Source organism: Geotrypetes seraphini, chromosome 13, assembly GCF_902459505.1.
Source record: "Geotrypetes seraphini chromosome 13, aGeoSer1.1, whole genome shotgun sequence".
Taxonomy (NCBI): domain Eukaryota; kingdom Metazoa; phylum Chordata; class Amphibia; order Gymnophiona; family Dermophiidae; genus Geotrypetes; species Geotrypetes seraphini.
Window position 1 is genome coordinate 77,158,738 of NC_047096.1, and position 22,874 is coordinate 77,181,611.

Sequence of the window (22,874 nt, forward strand, 5' to 3'; positions counted from 1 at the left end):
GACGAGCTCGGCCCTGTCAGGTGCCACTGGCCGTGAAAAGGGAATGGGGACGGAGAGGCTCAGCACGGGGCTACATTGTTGAAGTTTCAATTTGAAGTCATCAGCATGCCTATCATATTCAGCCGTACTGGAACATAAACAGCAATACCTCAAAAACTGTCCAAATCCCTGGATTAAAAATGGCGCAAAAAGTAAGTGCATGCCTGGGGGGGGTGTTTAAAAAAAAAAAAAAGTTAGTCGGTCAGGACAGGAGACAGGAGGCATCCCTCCTGTCCCAGCCTACCACTAGACCACCAGTGGTAGGAAGGTGAGGCAGGGTGCAATGCCTGGCATGGAGAGGGGGGCTGGGTATAGAGCCTGGCAAAGAGTGAGGGGGCCTAAGTACAGAGCCTGGTAGGGCAGGGTGGGAGGGAGGGAGGGAGGGCTGGGTGCAGAGCCTGGCAGGGCATGGCACTTGAATATTAAGCCTCCATCTTACATTCGAGTCAACCATTTTTCCTCCTTTTTGGGGGAAAAAATGGGGGGTCTCAACTTATATTCGAGTATATACGGTATATCCCACAAATTTCCATAGCTAAGTCTGGTACACTTTTCTCTGCACCCTTCCTCCCAAATCTGCTTCACTAAGTTGTGCTTTCTCGACAAGTGTGGAGCTCAGCTTTCTGGACAAACTCCTCCTTGTGGGTGCCATCACAGTATGGAGGGTTCTTGCTCTGTTTACAACCACAAAGCCAGACTGTCTTGGGTTCCGCCACAGTAAACCTTAGTGGAGATAAACCAGGGGCAGCTTTCTTATGTGATCCATCACAGAAGGGCTGGAAGAGAGCAAACATAAAAAAGGTTTTTTTTTTCATATTTAAATAGAAACAGAGGAGAAATGTACACAAGTATAGTCGACTCCGCTCTTCGGACTGGGTCTCCACATGCACTTAATTGGAATGTGCGCTTAATAGGAGTGGGGGGGGGGAGGCTGTAGTTAAGCCGGCTCACTTTTCCAGCTGTCCCAGCACTTAAGCTGCTGGGTGAAGCCTAGCCATTCCCAGTCAGAACGTAATTGCATTTAACCAGGGTGAACATGAAAGAATAGAGGTTGGACCTATGACATTAGTGCGCATAAGCGGATTGTGTGCTTATCTGAATTGCAAATATCCGGAGTTTACATCCATTGACTTTAATGTAAAAAAAACCCCAAAAACAAAACAACGGAACTGTGGTGGCAGGCTGTGGATAACCGAAGCGTGCACTTAACTGACGTGCACTTAGGTGGTGTCGACTGTAGTAAAGAAAAACTGATACAATGGGGGAGAAGACGACATCTTAAGGTTGAAATTAGCAAGTAAAATGTTAAACCAACAATGTTGCTAATCATGTATTGACAACACATGTGACATGATTCAATCATAATTAAAAAAAAAAAAAAAAATAGTCTTCCAAGAATGCATCATATATAATTGCCTATACTTGTCAGGCAAAGTGAGAAATTGCTAGTTGTCCTGTTTGTTATGCCAGTGTTTAATCATAAAGGAGTGGAACCTGATGGAACAGCAGATGCAGCTCTGACCACTTTATTTGGCAGACTGGATGGACTGTGTAAGTCATTATTTCATGTCATTTACTAAGTGATTTTGAACTATCTATATATGAATGCCAAAAGACTAAAAATAAGATAGGAAATCTCAAATACATGGCACTAAATCAAAATGTAGACTTACAGGCATCTCAGAGATGCTATATGTGATAGGGAAGAGTGCAGCAGTAGGGATATGCTCCTGGCCAGCCTGAGGAAACAAACAGTGAAGAGCTCACACTTTGTGAGATTTCAGTTAATGTACTCTATCACTGATTATAGAAATGTCTTATTGAGACATTCTAAGGTGGTAAATGACTGCTTCATGAAACTGGCCTTGGAAATGATGAGGGGAAAACTGCTCTCAATCTAATCCTCCTGCAATGCATGACCTGGTGCAAGAGGTAACCAAGGCTAGCCCAACCTCCTGTGTGAGTCGCTTCGTGTATTATTTGTACGAATGAACATGCCACAATCATGTCAACAAGATTGCAATGATGGTTTGGACCAGCAACATTAGGATTCAGAGGGATATTGAAATATCCCACTACACATGTCCACCGGGAGATTCAACACCATCTCAAACAAAGCTGAATTCTCTGAATGTAACTTTCCTGGTGGACAGATAGACAAGTCCGCATTACTCACAACTATATATTCCAATCCAGCATCAACGTCTGCAACGGTCAATTTAAAATCCAACTCCGTCTTAAAAAAAAAAGACGATCACGCCTCCCCCTCTCCTATCCATCCTGCAGCTCCATTCCTAAGAAAACCCCCTTGGACAGCATTGTTGAACAACAATTATATCGGACTCTTGTAACCACGATTCCATATCAAACTCTTCTTCCAACAACACAACAACCCATGCAAGTTAGAAACTCTAAATGGCTTCAAACCAGTATCCTTAAAGGTACAATAGTCTCCCTACACCCCACAACCTCAATCTTGGACCCGTGCCCGTCCACCACACTGCTAGCTACCAATGAATCATTCCTGAACTCCATTTTACCTCAAATTAATGAGTCCCTACAATCAGGCATAATACCTCAGAGCTGGAAATCTGCCGTAGTAAGACCACTCCTGAAAAATCCCACCATGGATCCAGACAATCCAAGTAGCTATAGACCAGTCTCAAACCTCCCATTTGTCTCAAAAGTACTAGAAAAGATAGTACTCGTACAATTGCGAGACTTCATGGAAACAAACACCACCCTCTCCAATTTCCAATCAGGATTCAGGAAGCACCACAGAACAGAAATGGTGCTTCTAGACATTGTAGATGACAGCTGGAAAATCCTCAATGAGGGTAAAGACGCATTGCTGGTACTATTAGACCTGAGTGCTGCCTTTGATACTATTGATCACTCACTTCTCCTATCCAGACTACACTCCATTGGAATCCGTGATGTCACACTGGCATGGTTCTCCTTCTTAAAAGAAAGATTTTAGAAAGTACTATTAGGACCTTCCTTATCAGAACCAAAACCTCTCTGCTACGGAGTACCCCAGTACTGCTATCCCCACTCCTCTGCAACCTGCATGTCAAACCAGTACTCGACATTGCAGAAAATTATCAAATCAAGATCCACTCTTATGCAGACAATATACAGCTCTACCTCCCCCCTAGGTCACCATCGTGACGCACAAATAAACAAACTTCATTGCTGCCTAACTGGATGACTGCAAACAAACTACAGCTCAATACATCAAAAAACAAACTTCTTGGATACACAAGGGTTCCTGCACATACCCCCACCCATCCTTCTCCTGGGGAAATGACACCCTTACAGCCAAAGATAACATCCGCAGCCTGGGAGTGATTTTCTCAACTCAAATCTGTCGCTCTCAGATCTTGTATCAAAATTAGTGTCTTCATGTTTCTATTACCTATGTCAGCTAAAGTGCATCTGTGCTTACTTTTCAGAGAACAATTTTGCCCAGCTCCTATATGTGTTTGTGTTATTCCGCTTAGCCTATTGCAACATGCAAAAACAATCTCCTGTCTCCAAGGCGTGCAAAGTGCTGCAATCTGACTCCTGAAAAACCTGTGCTTCCATGACCACGTCACCCCTGCACTAAGATCCATGCACTGGCTGCCTATCTGAAAACGATGCAGCTTTAAAGCCCTGGTTGCAGCTTTCAAGACATTCCACAAGATGACACCAAATTTATGTCCCCATCCGACCACTGAGATCCCAAGCAGAAAAACGGCTAGCCATTCCACCCGGATGCCCACTCACATCTGAAACAGCCCAGAAATGCTCTTATTCCCATTTCATACCCAGATTATGGCACGTCATCCCCCCATCTGTCAGATCTTTAAACAGTCTATCCCTTTAGGGGTCTCCCAAGGCTCAATGACTAGGCTTCTCATGTCCGGGTACCAAGGAAAAGACATGGGTTGAGCCCTGACCCCACTCAAAAGAGAATACTGGGAGGACAGGGTTTGCGGAGGGTCTATCTTTAGTTCTCAATGGGACTTGGTTATGATCTCCAGCAATGCAGATGACCTAAAGAGTCGACGAGCGGAGGGGATCTTCCTCCTAGACTATGGTCGATATTGCTTCCTAGTCCTTTATATGGGAGGCTGCTCCCACCAGGGAAGCTTCACTTTAGGACAATAAAGGGATTAAATACAACTACTCGTTCCTGTCCAATGGACCATCAGAGTTCAGAATAGCCTCTGCTCTCAGGGAAGAAATGCTCTGAATATCCAAAGGGACCCAAGAATTGAGCTGCTTGCCAGTGGACTTGACAGTCAGTCATAGTTCAGCCTTGTGTATAAGCCTACAAGAGGAGATTAATTAACTCTGGGGTAAAGGCCTTGAGTGGGCAACTCTCCTTTCCTCTTAGTATGGAGTAATCCTATCTCTTGGGGGATGAAGCATCTACGCCTTTATGGTGTGCAGGGCCGCTGTTCTTGAGCTTCATGAGGTGTCTTTTTTCCCCTCAGCAGGACCGTTTGCTGTTCTCCAGCCCTAGAAGGCTGTTGAGGGGCTATGTCTGATGTTCCTGCCCCTCCATCTCGTGCCATGTGGCATAAGGGTGCTCTTCAGCCGCCCATCCAGCACAAATAAGGCATGATTTAGGGGTATTAGGGTCTGAAGTCTCTATTTCCTATTGGTTTTAAGGTAAATCGAGGCGTTTGAGAAGTTGGAGAATTTGGAAAAAAATTGGGAAATCCAAGATAGCTGCCGCAGCAGCATTTTACTGCCAACAAAAAGCTTTTAAACACTTTAGGGCTGACCAAAAAAAAAAAGATTTTAGAGGGGGAGACCAAAAGACCTAACTGCAGAAACAGTCAAAAGACACTTTTCAAGATCCCCTGATTTTCCCCATTGGCTGTGGAAATGGTGTTGTAGCCTACTTCAACTCCCTTAAAGTGTAACTGGATCTGTAGGGGTTCTCTGCCTCAAGCTGCCAGATCTTTGGGCTGCCAGTAGGACCTTAGTCGGACTAATCCTCTACCTCCGGACCGCAACACAGAAAAGGGGGGGAAGAAGTTGTAGCTGGCACCCCGAGTGCCTCAAAGGACTGTTATTGATGCCTAACAGCCTGCGTTCAAACTCTTGACCAATTAAAAGAAAGAAAGCAAGTGCTGAGGCCTTGGAACCCTGAGCTCCACAAATCTTCAGCAGGCTGGCTGTACAGGTCCCTGAGGAATATAACTGCAAGCTGCAGACTAAAATGTTTGCTCCTCTCTAAGCAGGCAGAGCAGTCCCTTTAAGCCAGGATCTTTGACATCCTGAAAAAAAAAAAAAGTGAACAAATCGAACCCTCCCCACCCCACCCCACTGCAAATCAATAAAGAAATAAACAGAGCGGACCAGACACTTTCATGCTCACTTGCAAAAGGAAGAAATGAAGAGGGCAGCAGAGACCATGGAGAAGGATGAGTTGAAAAACTGTGATTGACATCTTCTGCAGTATGCTTGTGAGCACAGATGGATAAACCTATGGTTCAGCATATAATCATTGTTCCAGTGCAATAGGGATGGTAACTTAACATAAGGACAGCAATCAAATTTGACATTTTACTGTAGGGAGAACATTAAAGAAAACCACTGCTATTGAATGTAATTTTAAAAAGAGTAACTGATAAATCAAGGAAATTAATTAGAACCTAAAATGAGCAGCTACAAAAGTTAAAGTTTGACTCTGAGTTTCGAAAATGGTATTTTAAACAGTGTCCATACTACATGCAGGTAAGTATACAGTATACGTTCAATGTAGAACCTATATAAAATAATATTTTCAAGTATGTACCTGCTTCTTGCTGTAGCCACAAGCACACCATGGGTACAGTTTATTTGCCGACAAATCCACTTGGAATGGATGTTTGGCTGCAATCACAGGCTGGGCTGGAGCCTGGGAAACACTAGAAGCCTTTCGCACCTGTATGGGAGGAGGAGATATTGCAAACTGGATGGTCTCCAATAAAGGCAGATGAGCTGGTTAATTACAAGTTGATGTCCAGCAATAAAATAATTACTAATTCAAATCTCATGGTAAATTGTACCAGAGCAAGAGACCTATCTGGGCACTCCCAGCTGTTTTCCAATGAGAAATAATAGACACCCAGGTACACCTCGCTGCTTTGAGGATTAGCACGTACCAATTGGATCATGGCTAGATTTAGTCATAGGCATTATAAACATATGCAAAGTGTGCCAAATTTTGAAGGTACCCAAAAAATGGGGCTCAGGACTTCTCTCCCTAAGGGCATTGCAATCTTAAATATAGTCCCAAGAATGATCCATATTCTTTTAATTGCATCACACACTAGACAGGCCAATCAGTATCTGACAGAAGCAACTTGTGATGTGTTTTGAAGAAGACTTATCCTTGGGAGCTTAGGATTGTAAGGCAAAAGCTTAAAAAATGTTTAATTTCAACTTTAAAATACAACTGACAATCAATGAAGGTTGAGGGTTGCTGTTTGGGAGGTGGAGATTTGAAATTTACAGGGCATGTGCTACAATGCTCCTTTTTTTTCCTTAAATACACAATGTACAATACACTTAGTACCTCAACTCTAAGAGGCATATACAGTAAAACCTTTTTCTTCTGTGGGATATAGAAAGAATTTGTTATGGGCATAGTTTCTGCATCAGTCAATTTCAAAACTTCTTTAAAATATTTACATAACAAAATATCTGATATTAACAAATGAGTTTTTGGAAAATTGACTAGGCACAGATTCTTTGCCTTCAACATATTTTCCATGAGTTCAAATCGAGTATGAATAAGATGTGAATCCTTAACAGATGAAGAAGAAACTGCTTGTAAAGTTGTAATTTGGGATTTAGTTGTTACGATACGTTTCTCCAAAACTTTCAAATTATCATCCACATTTTCTAATTTATGTACTACTTCTTCTGAAAATTTAATATTACGATTTAACACTGACTTGAATAGCCCCTCCACTCTAGTGTTAATCGCCCACAAATCTTTTAAAGAAACATCCCGAGGCTCTTCCCGGCGCTCCTATGCAAGTAAAGCCTCTTCCTGAAAGGATAAGGCCTAGGCATATTCCCAAAAATCAATAGGAAGATGCTAATTGCACAGGAGAGCCTGTCGGAGAGAAATGGACCCAGTTGTTGGGTCACTACCTCCAGATATATTTGGAGGAGGAGGTAGAGTACGCTCTAAAGGGCTGAATGATGACCCTGAAAAAGAGTCAAGTGTTCACATTTTGACCAGTCACACTAGTTGGTACAAGGTGTCTATCCATGGGGCCAAATAAGATAGGTGTTGAAACTTTAGCCTTCACTTTTCTCTTCCGCATTGAAAGAAAAAGGAAAATAATAAGTTCTCATTTATCTTCAATTTAAAGACTCCCCATATCTCCCGTGTCTCTGAAGGGGCTCCTAAGGGACCTGACGTGCCCTTTGGCCGCGCCGCAGCTCACTTTTCACCCAATGAGTAGGGGCGTCTGTCTCCGCGGGTGCCTGCAGGGAAACGGCACCCAAAATCGCCTCCTCTGATGATGTTAGGCAGAGCACTTAACTTTCCAGCAGGTAGGAAACAGCCCCTTTTTGCAGCACCTCTCTCAAGCAAACTTTCCCCTAGTTTTTGATTTATAAGATTGATGTCCTCATGATTGTTCAGGTCAATTGGGTGTATTTGAATATCATCAGCGTAGGCGTAAATCATTAGGCCTATTGACTGGCCTAGGGTAAGAAGTGGGGCCAGAAAGATGTTAAACAGTAAAGGAGATAGAATTGAGCTTTGAGAACATCATATGTATTTGAAAATGCTTCGGAAAGAGTGGCGTTGAAGATTACTTTTGATTGGCAAGGTAGGAAGTGAACCAATCCATGATTTGTCTGGAGAGTCCAACATCTTGAAGGCATTGTAATAGGTCAATGGTGTCAAAAGCGGAAGATAAAATCAAGTGAAATGAGAACGACAGATTTGTGGTGGTCTAGATCTTTTATCTTGGGATAGATGAAGGATTCCTTCCAGGTTTTTGGTAGTGTGCCAGTAATTAAACTAGTCTTGACAAGATCTAGGATATGTGGTCTAATGATGGGGAAAAAACATTTTAGTATGAGAGGAGGAATAATTTCAGAGTTGGTACCTTTAATATTCAGAGTGTTTAAACATCTCTGAATATCTGAGAGGGTTGGTAAGATAAAACTTGAGCATTTAGAAAAAGAGAGGTTTTGTGAAATGAGGTTTTGGATAGATCAGTAGTACAGATTGAAGAGTTGAAAAGACTAGATTGGATTTTCTGGGACAGGATGTCTCTAATCTTTTGTATTTTGTTGAGAAAATAAGAGGCACATTCCTGTGTGATGGGTAATTGTTCCGTTTTCTTTTCCTTGTTTTGGGTTGATGTAAGGGATTTCACGATAGAGTAAGTGCAGCAGAACCAGTGGTGGCCTCGTCCCCGAGCCTACCTTAAAGTCTGGGGGTGAGTCGGGGCAGGAGTGATCCTCCTATGCTCCAGTCCATGCAGTCTCACTGTTAAAAATGACTGCCATGTGTTGTGCAGAGGCTGTAACTATTAGGCATATCCCCTGCAGTTAGAAGCAAGTGTAGACTGTGTAGTGCTAATAGGAGTACAATTAAGGAGCTCCTTTGTGCTCTCCTTGTGCTCCTTTGTGCTCGATGGACTCCACGTAGATTTTTGGTTTATGGTTATTGTGCTGTAAAGTACTTTGGAGGTAATATGGATATATGCAAGCTATTCCTGTAATAGTGGGACATGAATACATTACATTAGTGACTTCTATTCCACCTGTACCTTGCGGTTCTAAGCGGATTACATTGGAAGATTGCTGGACATTTCTCGGAAGTTACATTACATTGGAAGATTGCTGGTTTCAGGTTACATAATGAGATTTCAGGTTATATTTTGTGACAAAGAGAAGAAGTTACTAGAGGGATGGGTAGTTCACGTGAAATTTGCAGAGGGAAATTTGAACATTTCCAGGAAATTACATTACATTGGAAGGTAGCTGGTTTCAGGTTACATAGTGAGGTTTCAGGTTGTATTTTGTGACATAGAGAAGAAGTTACCAGAGGGGTGGGTAGTTCGAGGGAAATTTGCAGAGGGGATAGGAGGAGGGGGGGGGTTAGGTTAACTGAATATGTTTTTTTGAATATAGTATTTTTATTTCTTTTCGGAATGCTTTAAAGTCAGTTGTCTCGGTCAACAGGTTGGAGATGGAGGGGTCAAGTTTCGCTGCTTTCGTTGCTAGGAGGCTGTCGTATGTTTTTTTACCTTTGAGAGGTGGGTAGGAGAATGGGGTCTGGGTTCTCCTTATTCTGGGTGAAAGGTTTCGATTTAGGCGATTGTTTAGGTAGGTAGGTGCAGTTCCGTTTGTTACTTTGTATAATAGACGGTATAATTTGAATTGGATTCTGGCTTGTATCGGTAGCCAGTGTGAGTCTAGGTAGGCATTGGTGATGTGGTCAAATTTTCCGAGTGAATAGATTAGTCTGAGAGCTGTGTTCTGAAAGGACTGTAGTTGTTTAATTAAGTTTGTTGGACATGGTAGGTAGAGGATATTGCAGCAATCCACTAGTCCTAGTACAAGGGATTGGACTATGATCCTGTATTGTTCTTTGTCGAAGAATTTTCTTATTATATTGATTTTGTCTAGCTTATGTTTAAAACAGAGAGAGGGCATTTTGTAACATTTTGTAGTATTCGTAGATGGTTACACATATAAACTCTTGCAAATAAAAGAGATACATTAACCTAACTTTTGGAAGTCAATATGGGGACAGATTAATACCATACTGGAGGCATCAATTCCATTGATGTATGAAGTAGTCCTATGTGAAACATTATTGCATATTAAGCCCCCCATGCCAGCTTTTCCTAATAATGACCAGGATAGCCATGCAAATGATTACTCACAATTGGAAGAATTGGAAGCACCTTAGTTTTCCTTTCTGGTGGGCAAGCTTATGCTTAAATTATAAGTATGAGAAAATGAATGCTGACTTGCTGGGGCATAATAAGAAATTTAAATTGGTTTGAAGCCCATTGACGTCTTTTGTAGATTTGCTATAGTTGCCCTTTATCTTTATTTTCCGTTGTTTTGCACCCACACATCCCGGGGGGGGGGGGGGGTGGAGTGGGTATATATCTTTTGTTTTGGTATTATTCCTGATGGTAATGTTGGATGAGGAATTGTATTTTTTGTATAGATTCTGATTGTTTATAAGTGCTTATTTGATTATTATTTGTATGTAAATTGTATTGCACTTTTTGATGGCATTAAAAACTAAATAAAGTTTAAAAAAATATATACACATTTTATATTAATTAATAATTAATGCACTATCAGCATATAACAAAATTCACACGATATACGATTGTTGATTCTTGTGTAGATGTGCTGGAGAGCTGGCTGCCAGATTCTGATATAGTGATGCTTACCTAGCTCTGCCCTACATTCAGGTACTGTAAGTATGGAGGAAGATAAAGGCTTACTTTATAAAGGTGCACTGATGAGCTGCAGCAGCACACCTTAAGCCTGTTTAGGAGAATTTGATATTGAGGAAAATCTATTTTCTGACTATTTTATAACTGCTTTACGGAGCAGCTGGCTCAGGAACCAACAAGGGGTGAAGCAATTCTAGATCTAGCCAAACAAGTTCAAATACCACCACACACAATTTAATAAATTCTGCACACAGTGTAGAATCAATGCAAAGACAAGGTGAAATAAAATTGCAGTGTAGAATCAACGCAAAGGCTAGGCAAAATAAAATTGCAGAGGCAAGCAAAAGTCATAGTGGTTTGAACCAATTTGAAGACAAGGCATCTAGTTAGAACAAAATTGGAAAAGCCCGCCAAAATCACCAAATTTTTGACACTTTCTTGTGTCTGCCCAAAAACGTTTAATGAAAGTGAACTATAAAGCGACCAACAACTAGCACATGACACAACTAATACGGTAAGTGTATTCAGGTAAAGCCCGGGCGAATGGATATTGCCCGGTAAATAACATACTTCTAAAGGGTGTTGGGGCAGGGGCAGGAATGGGTGATTCTGAGAGGCAGGAGACCAGGTATGACGCCGGGCCTGTGGCGTATCGTCGTGGGGCTCAAGCAGCAGCCCCCTGGGGTACCCACAAACTATTGGCACAAAAACAACAAGCACCCCCAACACACCCACAGGCAAGATTCCTGCAGGCAGGGAAAAAAGACAGGCGGCAAGTCCTCGGCAGCCGACCTGCTGATACAAGCTCTCTCCTAGCGACGGGGCGAGCTGCTGGAGAGATGGAGCCAAGTGGGGCTGGCGATCTAACTCTGACCCCTCCGCGGTCTACAGGTAGATCGTGATCTACCTGTTGGACATGTCTGATCTATACCACACTTTTTCCTTAAATTATTTTCACTTTCCCTAATTTCTTTTTCTTCCTTGTTCCTCCTTATCCCCTTTCCCTCTCTCAACACTTAATTTTTTCTCCTTTTGCACAAGCATCATTTGATGTTTTATATTTGGGAACAGGGAGCTTAATAACTTTCTTCCTGCTCTACTCCCTAAATCGTTTTTTTAGACTATTCTGCTTCTCATTTTCCCTTGACCCAGACTTCTATTTCCCTACAATCCCCAGCAAACTCCAATGTACTTTTCTCTAACCAGCAGGTTTAGCTCACCCATCCCTTCATTGCTTCCCACTTCTCACTATCCTCTACAGGTGAGACTTCCTTTCCTTGGTAGGTTTAATTCATCTTCAATTTGTAACTCCCTTTTGACCACAGGCATGGATCATTTCCCTGCTCTGCTTTCCCTGGCTCCAGGCACATTCCTGCTTTCTGGAATTGCTTCCCCATCCCCTTTTGCATTGCAGCACTTCCCCTACTACTCACAGATTCCAAGCCCTCTGCCCATAGAGTCTACATGAGATTCGTTGCCACATGTTCACCCTGAGCTCTGGAAGCCCTGCAAGGATCACAGTTTGAAACCTCAGTAATTACATATCGAGTGGGAAAACATATTCCAGCAGTCCAGGGCATAAAAGTATGCATTCATACTAAGCCACTATGTTTGGCCTGCCTGGGTGTAATCATTAGTGAAGATATGAAAACTGCCAATCAGGTGGAGAAAGCTTCAGCCAAGGCTAGACAAATGCTAGGTTGCATCCGGAGAAGTTTTATCAGCCGTAAGCCTGAAGTCATAATGCCATTGTACAGGTCGATGGTGAGACCTATCAGGAGTACTGTGTTCAGTTTTGGAGGCCATATTATCAAAAGGATGTGAAGAGAATGGAGTCGGTTCAGCGTATAGCCACCAAGATGGTCTCAGGACTTAAGGATCTCCCATATGAAGAACATCTAAGCAGGCTGCAGTTATATTCTCTCAAAGAACGCAGAGAAAGGGGTGACATGATAGAGACATTCAAATATCTTACAGGCCATATTGAGGTGGAGGAAGATATCTTCTTCCTTACGGGGCCCACGGCAACCAGAGGACATCCACTCAAACTCAAGGGTGGGAGATTTCATGGTGACTTCAGGAAATACTTCTTTACTGAAAGAGTGGTTGATCGATGGAATGGTCTTCCACGTCAGGTAGTTGAGGCCAGTAACGAACTCGACTTCAAGGGACAATAGGATAAACATGTAGGTTCGCTCCGGGGAAATGCTTAAAAAGAGGATTCTTGTTGAGGAAGGGTTCTTGGAGTGGGTTCGCTCCGGGAAATTCTTAGAGGGAGGGTTCTTGTTGAAGGAGGGTTCTTCGAGTGGGCAGACTTGTTGGGCCGATGGCCCTTTTCTGCTGTCATAATCTATGTTTCTACATCATATTGATCCAGTGACCAAGGAACAATCATCCAGCTCAGTGATCCAAGTTGAGATCAGGGAGATGCTGCAGAGTTTTACTAAAGAGCCAAAAGCAAAAATTTAGCAATTAATGCATGAGGAACGTCAGGGAGCCAAACCAAGAAACACAGAGTTTGTGAGACAATATGTCCCTTCTCCCCTTCCCTCCAACTTTGTCAATGTTCTTCTGTCACCTCTTCCTACTGCTGTTACTGTGTTACTTTTTTAGGTTCACCTGGCCCAGTGCCCATTTCTACTTCCTGTGGGATATAATGGGGAATATTACTTTTAATTTTTGTGAGGAATTGGAATAGTGCTACTCTTCATTCCCCTTCAGTTCAATCCCAGACTAAAAGCCTCTCTCAATACCAGAGTGCCAAGAGAATTAAGTTTTAAAAGGGGAATTTACAGTTCATGAAATTCCATGCTTCCACAACCTCGTTCCCTTTCTCTATCCTTCTAATGAAATACCTTATTTATTCATGTGACTGCAAGATTGGAAGAAAAGAGCAGATACCACAAACTGACCCAGCTCAATTAGCAATATAATAGATTCCCTACCCAGTGATTCATGGCTCTCAGTGGTGGGGAGCAGCAGATAATTTTCAGATTTTTGGAGGCATGGTTTGAATCTATCTTTTACTTGTTCTTGATTTTTCTTTAAATGGACACTACAAGTCACCCCAAACCCCCCATACCCTTGCCCCCCCCTGAAGAATAGCAGGAGGAATGCCCACTCCCTCCTGCTTCTACAGCCACCTGTACCTCCCCTTGACCCACCCATACCTTATTCAGATCAGCAGGAAGGATGCCTACTCTCTCCTGCCAGAAGGCTTGCCTCTTCAAAATTGTGGGCCTTTCCCTTCCCAGTGCATGGGCCTAAGGCTCTGATTTAAGGCATGAGAGAGTACATCTCGGGGGGGGGGGGGGGTGTCCAGGTGGCCTCTAAGGCAAGAGGGAGTCGGCATCCTTCCTGTCAATATTCACAGGGGGGAGGGTCCAGGTGGCTTCCGAGGCAGAAGGGACTGGGCAACGGGGCATCCCTCCTGTCGATATTCGCAGTTGGAGGGGTCCGGCCAATTTTTTTTTGTTGTTGTAGGGTGCTGACTTTGGGAAGGGATCGTCCCGTAAAAAAGTAAAGTACTGTACAATATTCCTGTCCCGAACAGCTCAGCAGGACGCTGCTTCTGTGGCTTCCCCTGTTGGCTCGGCGCATGTGTCAGTCGCTTTTCCAGCAACTGATTGGATGGTGGATCTCCATGAAACTCATTTGCATGTAAAATAGTTTCAACATTGATCCCCGTTTTGAAATTGGACAATTTGCTGGCACTACAACAACCGGACGAATTTTACCAGCGATATTAGTGTACCTGCCCCTTAGTCAGTGGCTGTGATTGGGGGGGGGAGGGGGCTGCATTTCTTTAAGATGAATTGTGCTGTCTTATTAGTTTTAGTAGGTTTCAATAAAACTATGTTTATGAGGGATAGAAATCTAATCTAATAAATATATAAAAAAGGTTTCACCTGCAGATGCCTTAGACAGGCAGATAATCGTATGTATCAGAAACAACCGGAGTTAATAATTAAGCAAATCTTATAGCACTATTGCATCTACACAGCACCATACTGTGGTGATAAATATTCAGGTACAATATGCATTTTGTTCCAAAGGGCTTAGTTTAAGCGCATAACTGAGGCAATAGGAGCTTGAGTGACTGGCATAAGGTCACGCAGCGTGTTAATCACAGAAACAGGAACTATCCAGCAACCATGATCCTTTGCTGTACACGTGAGATGAAAAAGGAAAACATCGAGTCATGTTATGGGAAATGCAACAGACATACTCACCACACAGCCTCTACTAGAACTAGCTTTCACTAGCGCCCCCAAAGCAAGAGATAGTCGCATACTGACAACCTCTCAAAGCCCCAATCCTCACCAGAGCAATCAGAAGCCACCGCCGGAAGTCTCGCACGGGAGCCCGCGGCTTCTTCCCGCCCTTTATTTCTCGCCCCGTAAAACCCGAGGAGAACTTCCGGTGACGGGAAGCAAGGGAGACGAAGATTAAGGTTAGGGAAATGTGAGAGCGAAGGTGCAATTCTGGACTTTTAGAAGTACACCAGTAGTAAAGTGAGAGAGCATGGTTTATAGGGAGAAAGAATGGTGTATCAGTAGGATGGGGAGGAAAGCACAAGTTTGGGGTGGCAGTAAGATGTGGGGGAGCATGGATATTAGAGGATAGTACATTCAGTAGGATAGGGAGAGAGTACAGATATCGAAAGGGAGCACAGATATGGGATGTGTGCGCCTGGTGGGGAGAGAGCATAAATATGGGGATGGAGGAGGGTGGACAAAATGGAGAGAGACTATAGATATTGGGGTGGAGGTGGAATAGTGTACCAGTAGTGTGGGGAGAGAGCAGAGCTGTAACTTTGTTGTATGGAGAAGTGTAGCCGGAGATCTACATTTAGCAGGTAGAATATAAAGGTGACATTTCCTGGAAAATGTGGTAACCAAATGTTCTTTCTTCACAGAGCAGTTTCCTAACATTTAGGAATATTATTTCCTGAGTATAAAAATTGTGAATAGCATAAGAGCCAACTTCTCAAATTTATTGGGGATGCTAAGCCCATCAAAAAAATGATCCTTCCCTCCACACTGTCAAGGAGTTTGTTCAACATTTGGGATGCTCAAGCACCAACAGAACCGACTCATATGGAGAGCAGTTTTAGGTCTTCCTGTTTCTTAAATGTCATTTCTGTAAACAAATAAAGTTCAATCAGTAAAGAATTAAAAAAAAAAAATAAATCCCAAACAATCAAAAACCCTTCACTTTCCAGGGAAGTGCAAGTAATGTAAGTAGACCGTGCTGGAGGCTTCAGTGCACATGCAAAGGGCAATTCTGTAATCTAAGCACCCATATTTACATACGCTTTTGCATGCTTAAGTGTTGGTAATATTATCACTTATATGTGCAAATACTCATACTGTTTAAATTGCATAAGGTAAACCACATAAAGACAGGATTGCATTTTATGTGGTCCTGTTTATACAGTTATTTTGTGCAGTTAAGAGCTGAATATTGGCTCTTAACCACATTGGTACTCAGTCCTTCCACAAATAAACTGATTTCAGCTTAGGCACTGTGGCCCTGATTCTGCAAAGTGCGCCTAATGGCACCTAAGTGATGCTTGCCGTTTAGGCGTCCGATTTAAATGGTTAATGAGCGATTTAAGGGTCTTAACAAGCATTAATTGGGACTTAGATGGAGCTAAGCGCTAGCTAGGCGTCCTTAGAATGTAGACGAGGTAGACGCGAGTTTTTGGACGCGTCTCCATATTTGTAGGCGTTCTCAAGAAAAGTGTCTAAGTATGTAGACGTGAGCGTAACGTGGGGGTGGTTAGGGTAGGCTTGAAATAGACGCTAGTTGGGCGGTAGACCGCGTCTAAACATCGCGGAAATTGTAGGTGAATGAAAAGCTGGTCTAAGTAGGATTTCAACTTGGGCTGAACGTGACTTTCTATGGGCGAAACTTAGGCGTGCTTTGGGCTTCCGAAATGATATTTTCTAAATAGAGGTCAGGAATAATTTTTCCTCTTTTTTCCCTCCTAATAGATTTAATAAGCCACCATATCAATAGGGCACATCAATACAAACATATTGCATGCAAAACAAAGTACTTTTCTGCCCAAACAGCAATATGATTTACTAATTACAGCACATGAAAAACACATGCTTAAAAAGAACCCCTTTTTTCCTCACCAAACAGTGCTGCAATCAGCTCTTTCTTGAAAGCAAAGAAAGAACATTACTTCATTTCTCAAAGTTTAAAAATAGAAAAACCAGATACAGACCTTTACATGCATTTTCCTTCATTGCAAATGGAGGTGTGCAGCTGCACAATGCTGATCTCACTGTGAGATCATCAAGGTGCACCTGCAAGGTAGAATGCCTCAATTAAAAGATGCGCTGGGTGTTGAACTCACAACTTCTGCAAGATCAGCACAGGATTTTAACACATTGCGCTACATCAGCTTCTTTTTTTTTAAAATATGTTTATTAGCGATTTCAAAACAGAATGTACAGGCATCCAACAGTACATTGACGCAATGTGCAAAATAAGTACAAACTGTATGAGAAACGCAAAACAGGCATTATACAGGGAAAATTAATGTGGTAGCCATATACAATCCAGTCGCAATCTGCAATTTTTTTTTACCATAGAATCCCCCCCCTATCGCAATTCACTTTCTTGAACCACAATCACACCATCCAAATCTCAGCTTGTGTACTACATACACATCACCACACACACTCAGATACTCGCCCCTCCCTAGGGAGCCGCCCTGTAGGACCTAAAGAAAGAAATGGGGATATTCAAGATGGGTTGTCCAGCTGTTCCAACTGATCACTGGGACACAATAACAAGGCAGCTTTCCAAAGCCCCACATAGCAATGATGTTCTACTCTTTCCCCCTTGGGAGTTCATTGTATTCATAGTGGGCCACCTGAGCAACCCTATGGAGCCAATGATAAAGGAGGCCGCCTGATTGGACACCCAGTGGTGAAATAGGAGTTTTTTCACCACTAGGACTGCTAGGTATATGAATTTCCACTGAGGGACCGAGAAGCCCGTCTCCTCCAATCCCCTCTGATCTCCCAGTAAGAGCATACCATAATCCCAGGGAATAGTGCATTGCACGATCTTCTCCAGGAAAGGAAAAACTGGATGGGGGAGAGTCCCTGGACATCGTGTATTTAGACTTCAGTAAGGCTTTTGATAGTGTTCCACACCGTAGGTTATTGAACAAGATGAACACATTAGGACTAGGAGAAATACTGACTGCATGGGTAGAAGACTGGTTTAGCGGCAGACTACAAAGGGTGATGGTAAACGGTATTCCCTCAAAAACATCGAGGTTGACCAGTGGAGTGCCGCAGGGCTCGGTCTTGGACCCAATGCTATTTAATATCTTTGCAAGGGATCTGACTCAGGGACTTCGAGGCAAGATTACATTATTTGCCGATGACGCTAAACTATGCAACGTTGTGGGCAGGGCAACAGAACCTGACAGCGCAACCAGGCCCAACACTATGGAGCAGGACCTACTTTTACTAGAACAATGATCAAGTACTTAGCAACTAAACTTTAATGCCAAAAAATGTAAGGTAATGCATCTTGGAAGTGGAAATCCATGCAGAACATACACCTTGAACGGTGAAAACTTAACAAGAACTGTTGCAGAAAGGGACTTGGGAGTAATCATCCAGGAAGGTATGAAAGCTGCCAATCAGGTGGAGAAAGCTTCAGAAAAGGCTAAACAAATGCTGGGTTGCATCAGAAGGAGCTTTATCAGCCGAAAGCCTGAAGTCATACTACCGTTATACAGATCCATGGTGAGACCTCACCTGCGGTACTGTGTCCAGTTTTGGAGGCCACATTATCAAAAGGATGTGAAGAGAATGGAGTCGATTCAGAGAATGGCCACTAGGATTGTCTCAGGACTTAAAGATCTCCCATATGAAGAACGTCTGAGCAGACTGCGCTTATATTATCTCGAAGAGCGCAGAGAAAGGGGGGACATGATAGAAACATTCAAATACATCACGAGCCGCATTGAAGTGGAGGAAGAAATCTTTTTTCTAAAGGGTCCCACGGTGACAAGAGGGCATTTGCTAAAACTTAAAGGGGGAATATTTAATGGTGTCACCAGGAAATACATCTTCACCGAAAGGGTGATTGATCGATGGAATGGTCTTTCACGCCAGGTGGTCGAGGCCAGTAGCGTGTTCGACTTCAAGAGACGATGGGACAAACAGGTGGGGTCGCTACAGTGTTATGGTTAAAACGATGGATTCTCAAGGGAGGGAGGGTTCTTGAGTGGGCAGACTTGGTGGGCCGCCGGCCCTTTTCTGCCGACATACTCTATGTTTCTATGCAACCATAACGCCATGGTTGGGCACTCCAGGAAGTGATGAACCAAAGTCCCAGAGGAGCATTGACACTTATTGAAAATATCCCCCTTCCATAGTCCCATATGAGCCCCTTGTTTCCTAGAGATATATGCCCTGTGTAGTATCTTGAATTGCATCTCCTGCAGATCCGAGGAGCCACCCATGGTCTTAATATGACCAAACAAATCAAGGAACTCTTTTTGCTCCCCCGGAAAATCCAATTCCCCCCACCACACAGAGGCCACTCTGTCAAGAGGGCCCAGAGATAAAGCCGCCTGTAGCACATGACACCAAGTAGAGAGTTTATTCATGACAGGAGGGATCAGAAAAAATTGTGCATCCAGGGGACCACAGAGCCAAGCATCCCCCCATCTCTGTTGTAGCAAAGTATAGTAGTGGCGGACTTGGAGATAGGCCCAAAAATGTTTTTACGGCATATCCCACTGCTGCTGAAGCTGGGCATAGGTGGGGAATACTCCCTCTCCGCCCCCATCCCACACATCTCGCAAGGTCTTACACCCCCTCTGCTCCCATTCCCGAAACAGGGAAGGACCCATCCCTGGGAGGAAGGCAAGATTACCACACAATGGCAGCAGCACCGACGCAGCAGGTGTTTTCTGTTGCTTTCTCCTCCACCACTTCCACGCTAACCGAAGCGGTTGGAGAAGTCGCATTTTAGGGGATCCCCCAGGACCGCTGATGGTTGCATATGTAATAAAGCCAAAAAAGAATGTGGTGCACACCAGGAAGTGAACCACCCCTCTGGAGAGAACTTGAAATGACCTGTCCACCCCTCATGGATAAACCGAAACAAAGCTGCTACATTGTAAAGTCTGATATCCGGAAGATTCAACCCACCCCGGGATCTATCCAACATCAGCTTATTATAGCTAATGCGAGCTCTTTTGTGGAACCAAATAAACGTTGATATAAAGGAGCGAAAGACCTTCTCATCCCCAGCGGAGATCCAAACAGGGAGGGTCTGTAATGGGTACAAGAGCTTCGGCAATAGGACCATTTTGGTCAGGGCCACTCTGTCCCACAAGCCAAGCAGCAGCTCCCGCCATCTGTTACAGAGATCCTTGATCTGCTCATTAGGACAATGGACATTATATTGATACATGAGGGATAAATTAGGACTGAAATACACCCTGAGATGCTTCAATAGCCCATTAACAGGGGGTATAGAGAGCCAAATGCCAGGCCTCCCTGCTAGTGGTATCCAAGGGCAAAAGCTCCGACTTTGCACAATTGACTTGCAGACCAGAGATGTTGCCAAAGGAGTGTATCACCTTGAGTGCTCTGTCCAGATCCACTTGGGGTCTATTCTAGATAGAGCAGGATGTCGTCAGCAAAAAGATTTATACGACTCTCCCTATCCCTTATCCTAATTCCCTGGATGCAAGGATCGTCTCTTAAGTTTGACTACGAAGGGTTCAAGAGCTAGCACGAAGAGGAGAGGTGACAGGGGACATTCCTGCCTGGTTCCCCTTCCCAGCAAAAAAAGGATTTGTAAGTCCCCTGTTCACCAACAAGCGCGCCTGCGGACTAAGATATAAGCTTACCAGTCCATATTTCTGCAAAATCCAAAAGAGGTATTGCCAGGATATGCTATCAAAGACCTTCTCCATGTCCAGTCCCACTATAGCCGATTTACTCCCTGTCCCTTTCCTTGAGTGTAATGCCATCAGGGCCCTGATAAAGTTCATGGAAGCATACCGACCAGGAATAAAACCCACCTGGTCTTTGTGGATTAAGAGTGGGAGGAATGCATTCAAACATCGAGCCAGTATGGCAGCAAGAGTTTGACATCTTGGTTAAGCAGGGAAATTGGGTGGTACAATCCCACCTGAGTTGTGTCCTTCCCTTGTTTAGGCAGCAGAACCATGTGCACCACATTCTGTTGTCCAAGGCCCTTCCCCGAATGCATTGCATTATAAGCAGCCCCCAGCGTAGTGGGGATCAAATCCGCCATGATCTTATAGTATTCGGGCCCGAACCCATCAGAGGCTGGGTGCAGTGCCTGACTAGGGGAGGGAAGAGGGCTGGGTGCAGAGCCAGGCAGGGCAGGGCACTTGACTTTAAGCCGCCCGACATATTCAAGTCAACCATTTTTCCTCCTTTTAGGGGGAAGATGGGGATCTCAAATTATATTTGGATCAACTTACATTCATGTATATATGGTATTTCCTCCCTAGTAGGACCCTGCCACATAACCTTTCTGCTTTCAACTCTTGACTCCTGACTCCCAAACTCTCCCACACACCTACCTTCTCCCCGGTGTTTGTTTTATTAAATCTTCAGGAAGCATCGACAAGATCAGCGTCTTGCCATCGGCCTGCCCAGGAAGTCTACTTTCAGTAGCAATTTTCTATTTCTGCATAGGCGGACTGCTGCTGAAAGAAGACTTCCGGGGCAGGTCGATGACAAGATGATGATTTTGTCGACGCTGCCCGAAGATTTTAAAAAAACAAACAAACACCAGGGTTGAGGTAGGTGTTTGCGAGAGTTTGGAAGTCAGGGAGTCAATAGTTGAAAGCTGAAGAAAGAGGTCATGCGGCAGGGTCCCACTAGGGGAGAAGGAAATAACATTATACACACCATAGGCTGGGGCTGGGGGTAGGGAGTTGAGAAGGCAGGGAGGACAGATGCATGGGGGGGGTGGTTAGGAAAGGAGGAAAAGAGAGATACTGCACAGGTGGGGTAGTGGGAAGGGAGAGAAAGAAATGCCGGTGGGGGAGGGAAAAGGAATGGAGAATTGTTGGACATAGGTGTGTGGCATGAGAGGGAAAGAGAGATGATGTATATGGAAAAAGGAAGAGGGAGAATTGTTGGACATGATACTGGTGGAGAGCAGGGAGGGAGAAATGTTACACAGAGAGAAGAGAGATGACTCAGAAGGGAGAGATGTCAGACCATCGTAATAGGAAGGAGAGAGAGAAAGAGATGCCAGCCCACAAAATGGAAGGAGGGGAGAGAGATGCCTGTCGGCAGAAAAGAGAGGAGATAGATGTTAGACCTCAGGAAGAGGGAGAGAGAGATGCCAGACCGTGGGAGAGGAGAGTGATTCCAGGCTATGGGAAGGAGAGGACAAAGATGTCAGACCATATGAGGGGGGAAGGGAGAAGACAGAGATATCTGACCATGGGAGAGAGATGAGATGGTTCATAGGGATGGAGGGGAAGGGGAGACAGAGGGAGGAAATGGTACACAGCAATGGGTGCGGCAGGGAAGAGATAAGAAGAAATGCTTATGGATAGATAGGAGTAGGGGAGAAGAAAGAGGGAGGAGATGGTACACATGGATAAATGGGAAGGGAAGGCATGGAAAAGTAGATTTTGAGAAGAAAGCAGAAAAATGGAAGAAAGTTAATGTTAAAAGTTAATGCTAAAGATGGATGTATAAATACACATATGGAACTCACTCCTATGGTATAAGATATCCTATATGACTTAGTCAATTGATTGTTAAAGCTCCCATACGCTCAGAGAAAAGGAGTTCTAATGGGATATGTTAACTCCTCTGGCAGAGCTCACCATCCAGTCATAGCATATGGTTTTTCAGTCTCAATCTCTGAAACATATCTTTCCTTGTCATCAACAACAGATGAATCCAGAGACTAGTGGGATTACGTCCATCAACCAGCAGGGGAAGATAGAGAGCACTGAGTTGACCTCGGGTATATCTTGGATGCGCAGCCTCCTGGCCAATCAGTATACTCTATCTCCAGCAGGCTAGATGGATGCTATCATTCTGGTTCCTGGTTTCAGTTCCTGAGGACGGAAGGCTATTTTGCTCCTGTTGCTGTGGCTTCAGTAGAGCCAAGGGGTTTTGGCCAGACTGAGCCAACTGTAGGGGCAACACCTGGGCCCACCCAGGTTCCTTCCCCACCCTCCCTGCCTGTGAAGAGGAAAGCGGAGGCAGGCCTCAGTGGAGAAATGTGGTCGGAGGTTTTAAAAGAAGAAGCCCGACCCCAGGTGCCAGCACAGTTCCTGTGCGCTGCAGCACAAGCACTTCTCCCTGTGCCTTCTGGGAGTCAGGAGCATGTGAGTACTTGGTA

General features: G+C 44.0%; 1 protein-coding gene across 2 annotated transcripts; it reads right to left on the minus strand.

Annotated features, from left to right (window-relative positions):
• Window positions 1–183: 183 nt before the first annotated feature.
• Window positions 184–14,856, minus strand: CISD3 (CDGSH iron sulfur domain 3). 2 transcript variants are annotated; one of them, XM_033917601.1, is made up of 4 exons: window positions 14,708–14,856; window positions 5,837–5,965; window positions 5,417–5,524; window positions 184–815 (listed from the first exon to the last, which is right to left on the minus strand). In XM_033917601.1, exons 1-4 carry the CDS (start codon window positions 14,765–14,767, stop codon window positions 624–626), a joined length of 489 nt encoding a protein of 162 aa, XP_033773492.1. In that variant the 5' UTR covers window positions 14,768–14,856; the 3' UTR covers window positions 184–623. The 2 variants fall into 2 exon arrangements, with proteins under 2 accessions (XP_033773492.1, XP_033773493.1); XM_033917602.1 differs by lacking the exon at window positions 5,417–5,524 and having other exon boundaries at window positions 188–815.
• Between the last annotated feature and the right edge of the window lie 8,018 nt (window positions 14,857–22,874).

What these genes read in the sequence shown, in the direction of transcription:
- CISD3 (XM_033917601.1), bottom strand. Translation starts at nt 14,767, where the DNA reads ATGCGACTATCTCTTGCTTTGGGGGCGCTAGTGAAAGCTAGTTCTAGT. An exon ending in GTTCTAGTAGAGGCTGTGTG is followed by an intron (nt 5,966 to 14,707) that starts GTGAGTATGTCT and finishes CCTCCCATACAG; the next exon opens with GTGCGAAAGGCTTCTAGTGT. An exon ending in GTGGCTACAGCAAGAAGCAG is followed by an intron (nt 5,525 to 5,836) that starts GTACATACTTGA and finishes GCTGAACCATAG; the next exon opens with GTTTATCCATCTGTGCTCAC.